Genomic DNA, 18,532 nt, shown 5'->3' on the forward strand with positions numbered 1-18,532 from the left:
TTAATGACAAATACTTGTAATATTTTCAAGACGAAAATTCTAATACGAAAATGTCGAGGCTATAATAGTTTTCAAATGGGGAAAGTTTAAAGATCACGAATAACAAGGCTAGAGTGTTACGCTCTCATGGATGGCAAAAGGGCCAATGGTAATGGTAAATCGGATGCTTTTAACATTAGTGAAATTATTGTAAAAATATTCAAAAATTTCATTAAAAATCTATTTCTTAGCCATAATGAATTATAACAACAGTTTAAAACGCTTTTATTTAATAATTTAATATATCGATATGGATATGTGTCAGCTGTCATATTTGGCTGCCTCCACGATAAATTTGGTCGACATATGACAGCTGACACATATCAATATCGATATATTAAATTATTGAATAAAAACATTTTAAACTGTTGTTATAATTCATTATGGATAAATAGAAATAAATTTTTAATGAAATTCTTGAATATTTTCATAATAATTTCACTAATGTCAAAAACATTCGATTCATGGAAGCACCTTTACCATTGGCCATTGTGTCACTCCTGAGTGCGCTAAACTCTAGCCCTGTCATTCGTGATCTTTAAACTTTTCCCATTTAAAAACTATTATAGCCTTGAAATTTTCATATTAGAATTTTCGTCTTAACCCTTTCGTACCTCCGGGACATATATGTTCCACCTACGAAAAAATTCATAACTTTTAAACAAATAATCCTATCAACTTCTACCTTGGCTTGTTTTAAAGAAGAAGGTTCAAGCTATATGTAAAAAAATCGCGCACTTTGAAATGTAATGTTTACAGTAAAATATAATTATCTAACTTTGCAAAAAATCAAACTTTTAGAGAATGAAGATTAACCGCATATTAATCGAAAAATCATAAAATTTATGCGTTAATTATAAACTTAAAGTTTTATTTAAATGTGATTACAACTTTATTATGATAAATGTTATAATAATTTATATGTGTAATCAAAGTAAGACGACGCGTGCGACGGGCATCCAAGTCTCGCGGTAGATGTGCGGCTTGCAAAAAAATGTATAACAACGCTATGAGTCAAACGTGTGTGTGTATATTCAGGAAAAAACATAATATATATTTTTAAAAAATCAAAATAAAATCAATGCTTATATTTTAAATATATTGATATTTAAGCTTTTCATTGTTGCCATCTTCAATCTGCCATTTTGAATTTAAGGTTTGATGGTAAATTTGAAATCAGCACCCCCAAAAGTCTGTAAAACTGTCTTCATATGAAACATATCTCTTTTGGGAAAGCCGGAGGTACGAAAGGGTTAAAATGTTACAAAGATTATATTTATCAAATTAGGTCCTGATAAAGTATCTCAAGATTATGGCAATGCTCGGGAGCAAGTACAGTAGAGCGCAGTAAACTGAACAGAAAAATCTTTTATCATTTTGTAATTTTCCAAATAATTATTGAAATATTAATTTACAAAATTGACGAATGAGCGTGCTTTTCGCGCGGCTACCAACGAAAAGATGAGAATCGGGGAACGCACGGCCGAATTTTTCTTTGCCATATAACAGTCGCCGTTGGCATGCCTAGAGCGCACATCTCACAGATTAGCCGTGCGAAGCGCGCAGACATTCGTCAATCCTTTTTAATGAATATTTCAATAATTATTACAAAAATTGCAAAATAGTAAAGGACTTTTCTGTTCAGTTTATTGCGAGTCTACCCGTTCACATGCGGCATGATCTTTATGAGTCACTCTGTATATACAGGGTGTCCCATTTTAAATAACGACCTCAAATATCTCCCGAATAATACGTTTTACAGAAAAATGTTTCAGACAAAAGTTGTATGGTTTCGAGGGGGCCATAAGATGGTACCATTGGTTTGACCTTGAAGAGTCATTTGAAGGTCACATGAAGGTCACCTTCAATTTCTTAAATGGAACACTATATTTTTTATTGCATATTTTTGTAGCTAACTTCGAGAGCTTTCCAAAACACTATACTAAAGTATTTTTTCATTAAGTACTTTTCGAGTTATGAGGCTTGAAATAATTTCTTAATTTTACATAAACCATAAAATATTTTGTAAAATATTCATTTTTCGATTATCTTACCTAAATACTTTTATGTACAAAATAATGAGAGGAATCAATTGATGTAAAGAAAAAACATAATTGTTTTTAAGAAAAAATATGTAATTTGCAATCAACAATTACATATTTTTTCTTCGAAACAATTATGTGTTTTCTTTACACCAATTGATTCTCATTATTTTGTACATAAAAGTATTAAGGTAAGATAATCAAAAAATGAATATTTTACTAGATATTTTATGGTTTATGTAAAATTAAGAAATTATTTTAAGCCTCATAACTCGAAAAATACTCAATGAAAAAATACTTTATTATAGTGTTTTGGAAAGCTCTCGAAGTTAGCTACAAAAATATGCAATAAAAAATATAGTGTTCCATTTAAGAAATTGAAGGTGACCTTCATGTGACCTTCAAATGACTCTTCAAGGTCAAACCAATGGTACCATCTTATGGCCCCCTCGAAATCATACAATTTTTGTCTGAAACATTTTTCTGTAAAACGTATTATTCGGGAGATATTTGAGGTCGTTATTTAAAATGGGACACCCTGTATATGTATAGCAATTATGACAATAAATGACTTACTTATGTAAAACAATAATATGTTTTCATGCATTGAAAATAAAGCTAGATGAACAAAAAAATCTTAGATAAGATGTTCAAGATTAATAGATACAATAATTCAGTGAATTATCTATTGAATAATCTATTACATATCTATGAATAATCAAAAAATCTGTACAAGTTTTGTAAACACAACCACAAATCTGTAAAGTAACATTGAGGCAATAGCTTGATTTTATTTATAACTACGTGCAATGTACGCATTATTATAAAAACATCTATCGTTGTGAATTGATTTAGCAATTCAGTACATGCTTTGTTCTGTCATGGTTCAGTGCAAATAAATATACGTATGTAAGTATAAGTGCGTACCCAGCAAACACCAAATAACAGTTATATAACTGTTAGTTATAATTTCCCACTCAATAATATAATATGTGTGTTATGGTTACTTGATGTTTGCTGGATAAGTATATATTACGTATGTAATTTTTAAAAAATTTTTATTGTCATTTTTTCATATTTATTCTTTTTAAAAATTTAAGTGTTTATCTTTTTTATATTCAATTTATTCTCAATATTAATAAAGCAAACATAATATTTATTTACTAATTCATAAACTACAATATTTATAAAGTAATCATAATTTTAATAATTTTAAAGAATAACTTATTCTCTCTTTTAGAGAATAATTTACTTTTCAAAATAGAATAAATTATTTTTTAGAAAATTATTAAAATTGTATATATTTATTTTATAAATATTGTACTTATTAGCAACTAATATAATTACAATATTATGAAGTAATATTTTATTATAACTAATGCAATATTTGATCTAACATATATATATTTAATTTAATATATATTTCTTAAATTAATGACAGTAATGTTCATAAGAAATTTGTGGAGTAAAAAAGAAAAATATGTGATGTATTTTACGATAATGTGAAATATTAATACATTCTTGTTACAAATATTTCCCAAGTTTTATGCAAAATAAATAATCTACTATTTTATCATATAATTAGTTTATGATAATTTAATAATATATTATTTTTTTCATTATGCAGAAATTATTTATGCAAAATAATCACTATTTTATCATATAACTTAATAGTATATTATTTTTTCATATACAGAAATTAATTGTTGTATAATTGCGAGATAAACACTTCGATTACTTACGTTCCCAATTGCCAATCGCTTCATTTGCGCACATTTTTCCGACAGCTTCACATTACACACATGATATTATTGCACACATAAAATAAGAAAATCATACTAACACTTTATATAATTTTATTGCGCACATACACATTGCACAGATGACGTTAACGCACACAGAATAACATTTCAAAGAATAAAAATAAAAATAGATGTTTTGCACACATGATTTATAGCACATGCAGATTGCACACATAATATTGAACACATTGCACACATAAAATAAGAAAATGGCTTTGCATAATTAAAATCTACGACTAAAAGTGCAGACTGATACCAGATTCCTTAGAATTCCATCGTAGAATCTTTAGTCAATCTGAAGACTTCCATATGCAAAGCATTCTGAATTTGATGAACATTTACAGGCATTATAGTACATGCTAAATAATATCGAATACAAGAACGAATACGCGGAAATGTTTACTTTTGAGATATTTAAATTTTAATTATCTGCCTAAATGAACAATTTTTAAGCTTTCCATATAGAACAAACATTAGAATTCAAAAATATTTTGGACTAATCTAGGACTATACTTTGGAAATAAAAATGCAACGTGCAATAACGTATACAATCGTACTTTCATATAACCGTACTTTATATTTTCATTTCTTTTTGTGCGCAATAATACAAACAATCGGGATGTAGGCAATCAAGAATATAGGCAAAGAAAGCGTCGGCAAAATGTTGTGCCCAAACGAAGTGATTGGCATTCGGAAATGTAGACAAACGGGACTGCCTCCATAATCGCACACATGTATATATAAATATATATTATAAAAATTATAAAATATATACATTATTTATTATAAATTATTATGCATAAATATAGAAATTGTTATATAAATATATAAATTCTAATACGTAAATTATTTAGTAATTTATGCTCTATGAGATTGTGAAAAAGAAACTGTTGTCATGAGTAGTGAGCGTATATGGCGGATATAGATAAAGCATTTAGCGATATAGAGATATTTCTAGCTTATTTCTAAAAAAAAATGCATTTTCGGAACACAATTATATCACATATACTTGAATAATGTTAAATATGTCTTAAAATTTGTTAAGACAAATTTTAAAATTTTAAAAAGGGGATGAACAAGGGGATTTCGAAAAATATGATATTTTTGAAAAATTTGTGTGATTGCACTGTTATAAAATACATTAAAAACCATAAAATTTTTATTTGAAACCTTTTTTTATATCTTTTATCGGTTTGATGATATCCGTTCAAAAATATAAAAATCGATTTCTTTCAAGAGAATGTTTCATCATTTAACGAACGTCTAGACACATATAAATATATTTGTCTTATTTTGACTTAGATTATAATATATTAGAAATTCATCACAATCGGAAAAGGATACTTTCGGAGAATCTTTCCTTAAACATAATCAGACTTCAAAAAAAATTTTCGGCCAAGAGAATATCTATCCTATAGAATATCTAGGCTATATAATTTTAAAAGAAGAAATTAAATGTTCCAAGCAATAAATTGATACTATATCCGATTGTAAAAATCTAAAATAGAACGAAGATTCTTAGATATAAATTTCTGTCGTCAATTTTTGTTTGCAGTAACAGATGTCTAGACACTATTCTACACATTTATGTACGATTCTAAAAAAGGATGATTTTAAAAGGACAATCTGTTCATGCTGTATTCACCAGTTTTATATTTTCAAATATATAATACGTTGTCTCAGGATAAGACAACGTATTTGAAAATATAAAACTGGTGAATACAGCATTTCTAACACAAGGAAAATGCGATATTAATACTCATCACCGATGCATTTATTCTTGCAATAATAGCTGTTCTTGAACAAAAATGCGACTACAAACAGCCATTTGGCTTTTATTTTACATAAATTCACTAATATGCAAGTTAATTATAACAAGACCGAGAGTTATTAGCAATTTATGAACAATAAAATTTTTCAGATATATGATGAAAAACGTAATCTGACAACTTGTCGCATCGATTAAAAATCATCAACATATGCACTACAACAAAAACTAAAAAAAAACTCTAACAACAGCGATGGCTCCATTTCGGTTAATTTCCGATCTAGATTAAATACATTTCGGGCAAAAGCAATATTGTTGCCAATTCTTTATCAAGAATGAACGCAATTGAGATGCCAATTATTGTGAGCATCGACCATTTAGTCGAAAAACAATTCAAAGACAATGAGTTAAAAGAATTACTAAGCGGACAAACCTCATTTAATTAAAAAAGAAAACTATAATTTGATGAATCTGATATAACAATTTATTGCAATGTTTCCAACAATATTCGAATCACAGATATGCTAAGAAAAGGAATCTTCAGCATTCATTAAATATCGCATCCTAGTGCAAAAGCAACACGCAAACTTATTGTATAAGAATTTATTTAGCCAATAATGACAAAGTCTGAATAAGGAATATCGTAGGTCTGAATACATCCTATTTTGTTGATAAAGAATCCAGCGATATAATAGAAGAGTATTCGAACACATCGAAATACGAGAAAATCGAACCTATCATGTAAACTCGATATAGTTGATCTACTATCATAATTTAAAAATCTTAAATATTGCTTAACGATGATTGATCGTTATATCAGATGACCCGAGGCCAGTCCTATTCACAGACAATTGCAGATACAATCGTAGCATTTTTCCAAATATAGATTAAAATCTTCAGTCATCATCGATAGAAATTGCTAATTCGAATTCTTTAATATTTGACACATTTACTAATTACTCATAGGCGCAAATAGAATTCAAACGCTTATTACCTCTCTTAATCAAATAATATAATAAAATGATATCTATATTCTTTCCGCTGTAAGATTAACGAGATTTATTTAACAAGAATAAAAAAAAGTCCTCCTAACTATTCTACTTGGTTTAAAAACAAATTAAAGAAGATATAAAAACTCCAGCAACTAAACTTGTATTGGTACATTTTTTTCTCGGAGAGTATTTCATCTCTAAACGATCAACTAGATGTCCACAAATGTTCGTTGTAAAGTCCCGACTACATGAAAATTATTCATCTAGTATAACGCATTACAGTAAAATCAAACCATTTATTTAAGAATTTAAATAATAACATGAGCTGACAAACTATGAAGATCTCTGAATCAGTTATAAGGCTCATTTCATAAGTCATTAAAATAATAATAGTTTTGTTTATAGAATTAATTTCAAAAAGCTAAAATATTAGCATCAACTCAGTTTTTCTAGACCCAATTATTCAATTGGAGTTAGGATTGATTTTCAGAAAAAAAAGTTCGTTTCTTTTTGTTTGATCGACAGTACTGAGCAGAGAGATTCATTTTTGAATGTAGATAAGCACGTGCGCGAGCGCACATACACATGTACACACTTTTAGCTGAGTTATATTTCAGTGTATATCGGAGAATTTGAATGAAATCTATTCATTTTTTATCAGTTCTGTCTATATATATTGTGATATAAATCGAAATCTATTACAATCTCTCATGATTTTAATCATGACTGACATAGTTATTTTGCTACAAGTTATTTTAATATATTATTTGAAAGTCAATAATATCTGCTTGGCATATTTATCTATCATTTTAAATTTAAATGTATTTGTAAAATATATATAAACATAATTTATTTTCTCTCTGACAAACATCCTTTAGTGAATAATAACAGAGGCCTGCGAAATTTTAAGTTTGGTTAGTTACAAAAAACAGAGTAGATGAATCTGATAGATATTTTGACGCTGAAAATGAATATGACCGCAGAATTTCTCCAGTACGTCAGATTTTTGAGTAATTTGTGGTTAAATAGTTCAAAAATGACTATTTCGGCAAATTTCATGAATTCATTATGAGGGAACCTAATTTTTTGAAATATTTTTGCCAATGGCATCGTAGAGTATTAGTCTTCACCTTTCAAATCCATTTTCGATTGCTGCCTCACGATTTTTTTTCGCTGAGATATACAGATATGAGTTATAAGACTGTTATGCATCGTGGTCCAATAAGCCATTCCAAATCAACATTCCAAATCAGTGTTACCTCTCTGTTTTATCACGAATTAAGATTTTGGTAAAAACATAAATTTTTGAACGCCACCTGTCATTTTTTGAAATTAAAAATGGCACATCCAAATATGGTGGACAGAATCACAATAAAAAGGTATAAAATTTATCAAAATATGTAACAACTGTATTAGATATATTTTTACAGAACTTTTTTCGACAACCGAATCTGACATATATAAGCCTTTTCAAATTTCAAAATGATGGATCTGCCATATTGATGCCTATGTAAATTTTCTTTAACGTAAATTTTCTTATAACTTCATACTTGTATATCTCAGCGAAAAAAAATCGTGCAGCGGCAATCGAAAATGGATTTGAAAGATGAAGACTTGTACTATACGATGCCATTGGCAGAAATATTTAAAAAAATTAGGTTCTTCCATAATAAATTTATGAAATTTGCCGAAATTGCCATTTTTGGACTATTTAACTATAAATTACTCGAGAACCTGACGTGTTAAGGAAATTCTGCGGCCAGATTCGTTATCAGTATCAAAAAATCTATCAGATTCATCTACTCTGCTTTTTGTAACTGACCCTCGCAGGCCTATGTAATTTAACAATTTTCTAGATGAGTTTTTCAGTTACTTTTAGTATTTATTTATACAAAATTAACAAAGTTTTACAATTTTACCACAATATTAGTATACACATTCTGATACTTCATTATTCCCAATAGGTCAAATTTCTATCTCTATTAACCTGGAAATTCATCACGAAAAATCAATTTCGTGCATAATTAAGTGCTAATTAGTTACTATAAGCGTGAATTTGTTGCTCCAACTCATTAGTAAGAAAATTATATTAAAGGTAGAGATGTTAGCTTACCATTAAGCTAACACCCCCACTTCCAAAAAAACATTTATAGAGAATCGCAAATCAAGAAATATACTAGAATTTCTTGTTAATTGATTGCTCAAAGATACTGCAAATAGATTTTGAAAATATTAAAAGTACACCAAGTACAAAAGTACATGACATAATATACACATGTAAAAGTAAAATCATTAAAAATAAATAGCTAACAATATCAATTCGTTATAAAATTGTTTCTTGCATTAAAAAAAATAATTCCGAAGAAATCATTTCCTAATTTATTGCCTATACTTTAATTAAAAAAGTCAACATAACGAGATGATGCTAGCTTGCTTACAAAAGTAAAGTATGTTAACTCAATTAATTGCTGCTATTATTTTTGTCTTAAAATGTTTCCCTAATTTGTTGCTCTGAAAATATATAATATTGAACTTGTTGCTCAAAATTTGACTTAAAAAAATCAAATGAGTAGCGATACGAGTAGCGAGCTACTAGAGAAAGCAATCCGGATTTTTTCGTGCAAAATATATATTAAAAAAATGATTACAACATTTTTTTCAATTAAAATGATTGCCATTTGACTCTACTATCTTTTGTCATCTTTTAGGCAAAAGTTGAATTCCGTATTGATAAAAGACCAGCTCTTTGAAAAGAATTCTTCGATCTATTCCTCGATTTCGGTCACATTTCGAAAGCGTTATCCTTTCAAACCGTGCTACATCGATCGAAACAGATAATAATCTGAAGATGACCCATCTTCAGATTCCATCTGATGAATGGACAGGATATAGAAGGATTTCCTAATCCAAGTCAATTAAGGTGTTTACGGTGATTGCAGCGATATGAAGCCGGATGTTGTTTTTACAGAAGGATGGATTTAAGTCGGTTGAGGCGTATAATGACACGAATTATCGAGCAATGAGATCTCAGCGGTGACTGTTTAATGTTGATTATACCAGATCTTCTTTCAATGCCTTCTCCTGTTTCCATCTTCATTGATCGTTCAAGACGCGATTTATCTTCGAGGGCAAAATTTCCTTTTGAAGTGTCTAAACCATTTTTTACATATATGCTATATCAGTTGATATAGCATTCTTTCCAGGTGCCATATAAATCAATCGTCTGATTTCGGCAGCATTTTTTTCAAATTGAAAAATGTAAGCAGACAATGATAAATATGCATTTTATCTAGCATTTTGTTAAATCGAAATACACATACATATATGACAGACAAAAAGGCTTGTCTTGCAATAATTTTAATATAGGATAAACAACCCCAAAAAAACAAAAGTTTGTTATTAACAAAAATTATTGCAGTATGCTATATTGCCATCTGTCCGTGATCCGGATTACTTTCTCCTCAACTTAATTTATTATTTTTAGAATATATAATATCGAATTTATTGCTCAATATTTGACTTAGAAAAATCGAAAAACCTGATACGTTAAATCACAACTATAGTTGTGGATTTAGTTATATAATAGGTTTGGGGTCGATCTGAGATCAGATTCGTAATCAGCGACCCCAAAAACCCATATATACAGTTTTCAGTCCAGGTTTTCGGGTTTATAGTTCAAAGTTTACAGGTTTAATGTGAATGCTCATGAGGTTGTTGGGCTATAACGGCGCAGGGTTTGGAATTCATTATGTCATCTTAAAATGGCCGTAACTTTGCAAGGAAAAATCGTAGATGACCATTCGACAGCTCATTTTGAAGGGAAAGAGTAGTACTAAATGATGCAATTAGAAGAAAAGAGCTAAAAAATTTTGTGCGTCCTGTACATAACCTCAAAAGTAGCCCAAAAAGCCATTTTTCGAGTATATAACCTCAAATATCTCAAAATCCTGACGTGATGGGCCAATTCTGACCTCGGATTCGGATTCTACGCAGAAAATTACTTCGGAAATGACCCCCAGCTGCCCAACAACAATCATGACCCCATTTTTTGTAGACCTGTGTTATTACTTCCCTCATGTATAATTTTTTAAATGTAATATTTAATATTAATTTGAAGTTAATTATTAATTATTAGTACTTACAAATAGATATAATGTTATTTCAAACTTTTTTAATCTTACATTTTTTATTATTAAATATTTGTTAAATTCTTATTTTTTATTATTTACTTTTTTGTTTTTATTTTATTCCTTTTTATTTACTTTTTCGTTCTGTCTTCATTTTTCTATTTAATTTTTCTTTTAATTTATTTAATTTTTTATTTTTTATTTTAGATTTTTTGTTTATTTTTGTTTTTTTTATCTTATACTTTTTGTTGGCAGCAGTCAGGAGTACTTTTTTTTCTAAAAAACTTTTTATTTCATTCTTTTAAAAGCTGTAGAGCCAAAAATACAACGTGTTAATGCATTGTACGTATAAGAGTTTTAAATATGTATAATATACAAGAGCTAATAATACCCGTTTTCAGCAGAACAATTACTTAATTTATCTTTTTTTATTTACTTTTTTGTTTTGTTATTATTTTTATTTAACTTATTTTATTAAATTTATTTTTTATTTCAGATTTTTTGTTTATTTCCGTCTTTTATTTTATATTTATTTTATTTGTTTTTTACTATATTTATTATTGTGTAGTCATAATAATAAATAATACAACAATAATATAACATAATGAGAGAAAGAATCTTCTGCATAGCCACATAATTATGATTATATAGTATTTCTGCAATCATAGAAGTTTATATATATGTTGCATAGCCAAGAATGATTGATATAGAAATATCATATAATCATAATTATACATGGAAGATTATTTACTCTCACATTATGTTATATTATTTATGTAAAAAAATGTGTTTATTTACAGCGTAGTCATAATTATTTACTCTCAGATTGTTATATTATTTATGTAAAAAAATTTATTTATTTGCAGCGTAGTCATAATAATAAATAATACAACAATAATATAACATAATGAGAGAAAGAATCTTCTGTGTAGCCACATAATTATAATTATATAGTATTTCTACAATCATAGAAGTTTATATATTTGCTGCGTAGCCAAGAATGATTGTAGAAATATCATATAATCATAATTATATGGCTATATGATATTTTTATTACAATCATTCTTGGCTACGCAGCAAATATATAAACTTCTATGATTGCAGAAATACTATATAATCATAATTATGTGGCTACGCAGAAGATTATTTACTCTCACATTATGTATATTATTTATGTAAAAAAAAATTTATTTATTTGCAGCATAGTCATAATAATAAATAATACAACATACAATAATACAACATACAATAATATAACATCATGAGAGAAAGAATCTTCTGCGTAGCCACATAATTATGATTATATAGTATTTCTGCAATCATAGAAGTTTATATATTTGCTGCATAGCCAAGAATGATTGTAGAAATATCATATAATCATAATTATATGGCTACGCAGAAGATTTTCTCTCATATTATGTTATATTATTTATTATTATGACTATGCTGTAAATATAAAAATAAATATTATTAATGAGAGAAAGAAAGAAAAGCTGACCTGTTTAGGAATATTTTCTTCCGATATATCCATATTATCCATGTTTTTCTGTCAAATCACTATTTCACAATTATCACACTTCACAATTATAACACAATTATTATAACACATTATTATTATTATTATTATTACTATTGACAACAATTTATTGATAATAGTCAACAATAACAATAATTTGACATATAGGGTTATGTCAATTATTATTCCCCCTACTTCGACATGTCTCCAACTCAAGTTACTATGGGTCTGTTCTTTTTAGCTGCACTGCTGCATTAGTGCAATAAGTTGGAAAGAGACAAACATACTTTCTTTCACTCTAACTAATTGCACTAGTGCAGCAGTGTAGCTAAACAGAACAGGCCCTATATTTCCCTATATAGATGCTTAGAACGAATCTTATTGGTGAATCGTTTTTGCTTCTTAGTTCCGTTCGCAGCCAATGAGAGAACGAATAGACGGAATAATATTATTTTTCCTCTTTTTATTAATAGAATAAATAATGATAATTATATACTAGAAACCTTCCTTGGTTAAAAAGAAAGTAATATGTAAAAGATGGTATCGAACTACGTTATAGTTATCGAGAATACGTCTGGTAAACAATCCGAGCTCGGTGAAACGCATACTCCCTCCGTCTTTTTACCAACCGTAGGTTGGCAGCAGTCGGGAGTAAAAATAATAGCAGCAACTAATTGCATTAATATACTTTACTTTTCTAAGCAAACTAATACCATCTCTCGTTTAGGTTGACTTTTTTAGTTAAATTATAAGCAATAAATTAGAAAATTAGGTTTATTTTGGAAGTATTTAATGTAGGAAGCAATTTTATAACGAACTGATATTGTTAGCTATTTATTTTTAATGATTTTATTTTTATATGTATATAATATATCATATTGATGTACTTTTAAAGTAGCATAAAATTAAAAATTTGAAAATTCAAAAAATTCAATATTTTTAAAATCTATTTGCATTATCTTTGAACAACTAATTATTAACAAATTCTAATATATTCGTTTTTTGATTTGCGACTCTTTATAAGTGTTTTTCAGAAGCGGGTATGTTAGCTTAATAAGTACCTCTACCTTTAATATAATTTTCCTGTTAATGGATTGGAGCGATAAATTAGCACTTAATTATGCAATATATCCAAACTCAATTTTTCGTGATGAGAGGGCTAGATTAATAAGAGTCAAATTTCTCTAGTCAATTATCACAGGCCCACAAAAAAAAAAAATTTGTTTGACTATGAATCAGAACATAGTATTCCCATGTATTTTTCGACGCTGAATCCGAATCCGATGTCCGTTTTATCGTATCACGTCAGGTTTAAGGGCAATTCAAGGTCATATCGTGGACCTCCCTAGGTCTAAGTATGAGGGCTTTCCGACTTTGACGAGGACAAAGTCAACTCGTCGTCGGACACACTACGGCATCATTCTCACACCCTAACGCCCCCCTGCAGGGCAGCGCGCCTTCGCTGGCTTCGTTACTCCAGAGAACTGCCTGGATCATTCCAGGCATGTGTAGAATGATCCATAGGGATCATTCTACACATCCTTCATTGAGGCAGTTGTCACCATTTCCAGCATCCTCTGGGGCAGCAGGCATTCTATATGCACGCGCGCGCGCGCGCGCGCACACACACACACACACACACACACACACACACACACACACACACACACACACACACGAACACACACACACACGAACACACGCACGCACATACAGACCTCATGCACTCGCGCACTCATGCAAACGCCGGCGTTAGCGTACACACACAAAAGTGTGTGTCTGGTTAAAAAAGCTCAAACACGCTTATTTAATGATTTACTCACTGATTTTTTAAAGATATAAATCGTTACTGAACGTTCCAAAAAATTTATTCTCAGGCCTTTGGGTTGTTTGGGAGTAAAGTCGCTTGGGGTCTTAGAGCTCGAGGTTAGACTCTCAGACCTTCAACCTGTCTGGGGGCGCTTTTCAACGATATGACCTTGAATTGCCCTTAAACCTGACGTGATACGATAAAACGGACATCGGATTCGGATTCACCGTCGAAAAATACATGGGAATACTATGTTCTGATTCATAGTCAAACAAATTTTTTTTTTGTGGGCCTGTGTTATTAAACTAAAAATATAACTGTGCCTTTTTACATTATAATAACTAATTTTATAGTTTATTAAGAACAATCAACAAAATTTAAATTTTATGCTACTTTCAAAATGGCGATGAATCATGTGACTTGAAACAACTAAGTGTCAGTATACAGGGTGGGGCAATAACTATTATCATCTTAAATATCTTCGAATCTATAAGATGTAGAGGAAAATGTTTTAAACCAAAATTGTATGGTATAAAGGAGGCTATCATATAGCGATAAGTAGGTTTGTCCAGGTGGAGGCGTTTCGGAGATATCAAGGTCATCTTTATTTTTTTTAATGGTATGCTACTTTTTTATCCTTAGTTCGATAAAAAGTATAGCATGCCATTAAAAAAAATAAAGATGACCTTGATATCTCCGAAGCACCTCCACCTGGACAAACATACTTATCGCCATATGATAGCCCCCTTCATACCGTACAATTTTGGTTTCAAACATTTTCCTTTACACCTTATAGATTCGAAGATATTTAAGGTGGTAATAGTTATTGTCCCACCCTGTATACTTATACTGTGCTTTTAAGAATGACTATCAAAATACTCACCGTTCAGATAAAAGTGACTATTGATGCCGTAAAGATTGGTTACGATAGGTTTAATATTATCAAAAGTCATGGTCTTCAAGTTATTCAGCCTCAGATCCAAGAAGTAAATACCAGGTGCACCAACCAGGAAATCTTGCGGCAACTTCACTAGCAGATTCTCGCTGAGCCGCAGCTTTTGAAGATTGTGCATACCATCGAATGCTTTTTCAGATATATATGTAATTATGTTTCGACCAAGTTCAAGCTCGATTAGCTCCGGCATCTCGGCAAAGCTCCGTTTTCCAATCATGGAGATCTGATTGTTGCTGAGGTCGAGACATTGCAGATTGCGCAAACCGTAAAAAGTTTCATGCGTGATGCCCGTGATTTGATTGTTGCTTAGCTCAAGCTCTTGAAGTGAACTCAAATGCTTAAATGCTCTATCGTGTACGGTGCTAATATTGTTACGGTTCAGATACAGCTTATGCAGGTTCGGCAAATTCACAAACGTGTCTCTGTAACAATCATTTAAATTGTTGTATATGTATGCAATTACACACACACATTTTCTAAAACACGCATTTTTCAAGATATTAAATCGTTCCGAAACTTCTCACTGTGCGTGTGTGTAAAAATATGTTATAAAAATTGTTGTTTGTATACAATGGATGTTAAAAATTGTTGTTTGTGTACATGTATACGTGCGCGCATACATTATATATTTTGTATATAAAATATATACTTATAAAAAATATATTAGTTTTATTATATTTAGTTTTATTTTATATACTATGCTGCAATATTTTTTTAAGTCATTACTTTCGTATTTATATATTATCCTGTATGCAGAATGTGTATAATTTATCATATCTTAAAAAATACTTTCTATATTATTTAGATTTCAATGCTGTAATTTCTAAATAAGAGAAAATAACGGGATAAAAGAAAATAAAAATATGTATAACATAATAAATGATACCAATGATAAAATTAATAAACAATACGAATAATAAATAAATATTTGTCTGAATAACAAAATAAAAATTGATCTAAATAATGGCTATATATATCTGCTACATAAATTAAATTTCGATTTTTTGGAGCCGGCCCCCCTAATGACTTAACTTTGACATGTGTCGTGTGTGTGTGTGTGTGTGTGTGTGTGTGTGTGTGTGTGTGTGTGTGTGTGTGTGTGTGTGATCATGAGTAAAATTTTATCTTTTCTTTAAATGGTTTTAGCTTGTGATTTATTAAAGAGTAATTAACAAATGAAAATTCATACAAAGGGAGATTCAAACGTAAACTAATAATGAAAAATTTCATATTGAACTTATATTCCATTGAAATTGCTACATATACATAAAACGGATACACAAGTTTTATACAAATTGTTTAGTAATCTTAAGAATTGAAAATAAAAAGTAAATATATAAAGAAGAAAGAAATTTCACAATTTACAACTTTATACGAAAAATTAGATTTATTTTGTTACCGGTGTTTTCTATACAAAATAAGGTTTATAATTTTACAACTTTCTATAGGTTGAGCAAAGTCTACTTCACACTCTTAGTGTGAAACAAAGTCTATAATCGTAAGTCTGTAATCATAAGACTCCACATTTGCAACTTTTAATACAAAGCAAAGTAAATGTAGACAAAAGTAGACCTCTAATATAGCGAAAAGTTACAAATACTAAATATTGGAAAGTTACAAACTTATGTGGAGCTGTATAATTATAGCTTTATTTTGAAAGCAGCGAGGAATAAGTGGATTTCGTTTTGCATGGAAATGTACATAGAATTACATAATTATAGACTTCACACCAAAAGTATCAAAGAACCGGAATAGATCTTGCAAATTCATGCGAGCAAATTCATGTGAGGTTCTTTTTTATCTATACAATCGTTTCTCGATTTTTGAAATTTTTCTACACCCAGTAAAAAAGGCTCTAAATAAATGTAATAAACAAAAAACGACTTATGAAGTTATTCAAAGTCATGACTTTGATGAAATACGTCACGATCAAAATCGTTAGGATTGACTTTGTCAATCCAACTATTTACTCTAATAATTACTTATGTTAATAATTTTGTTGATTAATTATTAACTGTTAACTATTCATACCTATTAATCTCGGAAATGCGATTTTCATCGAGATTGATGACGGTGAGATTCCGCATGTTCTCGAAGGCGTTTTTGTGTAGCGTGACGATCGTGTTGCGATTGAGATTGATCTTGACGATACCGATAAGATTATTAAAAGTGTGCTCGACGATCTCATGAAACTTTGCATACTGGATTACAACGGTGTGCAAATTCTTCAATTGATGCAGCAGTTGAATAGGCACATGGTCGAGGCTGTCGGTTTGGCGCACCGTAAATGTCAGTTCTTTCAGATGGATCTGTGACGTAAAGTAATTCCACATGGGATCGTTACGTTCGAGCTTACTCATCACCCAACAATTGGCATTCGTAGCATTTTGTAGATCGTTATTATTGCAGTAGCAGTACATCGGCGCCTGCTGAACCTGAATGTCACAGATATTTATCTGTTTTGACTCTTTTGTCTCTTTGGCAATAATCTTTTTTTTGCCGCGTAACTGCCTCGTCACTGCCTGACTTGACAATGCAAGTAAAATTGTCAGCATTAGCTGAAGAATGATAGAAGTATAGACAAATTGGCGCATTATGATTCTGAAACAAAAAATGAAAAGTTTTGCTTGTGAATATTATGCCAAACTGTAATTCATTAATTATTATATTAGAGATTATATATTAGAAGATTTAAATTATAATATTTATTACTAACTGTTGTTTGATTTCTCATATATAAAATAGTTTGCAATAACTCAATATATAAAGTTTCATTGTACATTTTTCTCTATTTGTAGCAGATTTGGTCTCTAAATATAATAATATATATGCATTTCTTCATCGCTATTAATTTCCCGAACAGATTTAAGTGCGAATAATGAACGACCGATTACTGTCGAAGCAGCAAAACGACTCGTTAAGGATTGATTTCCGCGTTATACATATTTAAAGTCGATGTAACGTGCCAACCTTCGATTTTATATCATAGAAAGTTTGTTCGACAGCTTCATTACAAGCGTCGATACGTCGATACGTAATGGCATATTATTTCTCCATTACAAAAATGCTCTTTAGAGAGAAATATTTTTTATTCTCATCCATATGTAAAAAAAGACATGGATCCATTGCTGCATCAATAGATGACAGTTTTAATGTACATAAAAGTTACTTTATAATCGAATATTGTGCTTTCTCTAATAAATATATAATCGTATATCCATGAAAGGACTTTAATACACATACATCTCAAGGATTCTTTAAAAGTTGAAAATAATGAATAATCAATTAAATCTTTTCCATTTTAATTTTTTGCATACTATACATCACTATAATGACTTCCCTTTAAGCGATTTTTGGGAGGCGAATCACTATTATAAATATTTATTTATTTTTATTTATTGAATTATGTTTACCAAAAAAATCTGTACAAAAATATCTGTAAATCTGTACAAAATACTACACTTAAGTTTCGAATAGAATC

General features: G+C 29.5%; 1 protein-coding gene across 3 annotated transcripts in view; it reads right to left on the reverse strand.

Moving 5' to 3' along the window:
• Positions 1 to 18,532, reverse strand: part of Con (leucine rich repeat protein connectin) — a 259,030-nt gene that overhangs the window by 20,976 nt on the left and 219,522 nt on the right. For all 3 annotated transcript variants that reach the window (XM_083093605.1, XM_083093603.1, XM_083093604.1), the window contains 2 exons: positions 17,083 to 17,652; positions 14,980 to 15,473 (listed from right to left, as the gene is read on the reverse strand). In XM_083093605.1, the coding sequence (XP_082949731.1) occupies positions 14,980 to 15,473; positions 17,083 to 17,645 (1,057 nt within the window). In that variant the 5' untranslated portion in view covers positions 17,646 to 17,652. The remainder of the gene's footprint in view (positions 1 to 14,979; positions 15,474 to 17,082; positions 17,653 to 18,532) is intronic.

Source organism: Camponotus vicinus, unplaced genomic scaffold (genome assembly GCF_025532165.1).
Source record: "Camponotus vicinus isolate PSW18456_S1 unplaced genomic scaffold, iyCamVici1.0 SCAF_3, whole genome shotgun sequence".
Classification (NCBI taxonomy): domain Eukaryota; kingdom Metazoa; phylum Arthropoda; class Insecta; order Hymenoptera; family Formicidae; genus Camponotus; species Camponotus vicinus.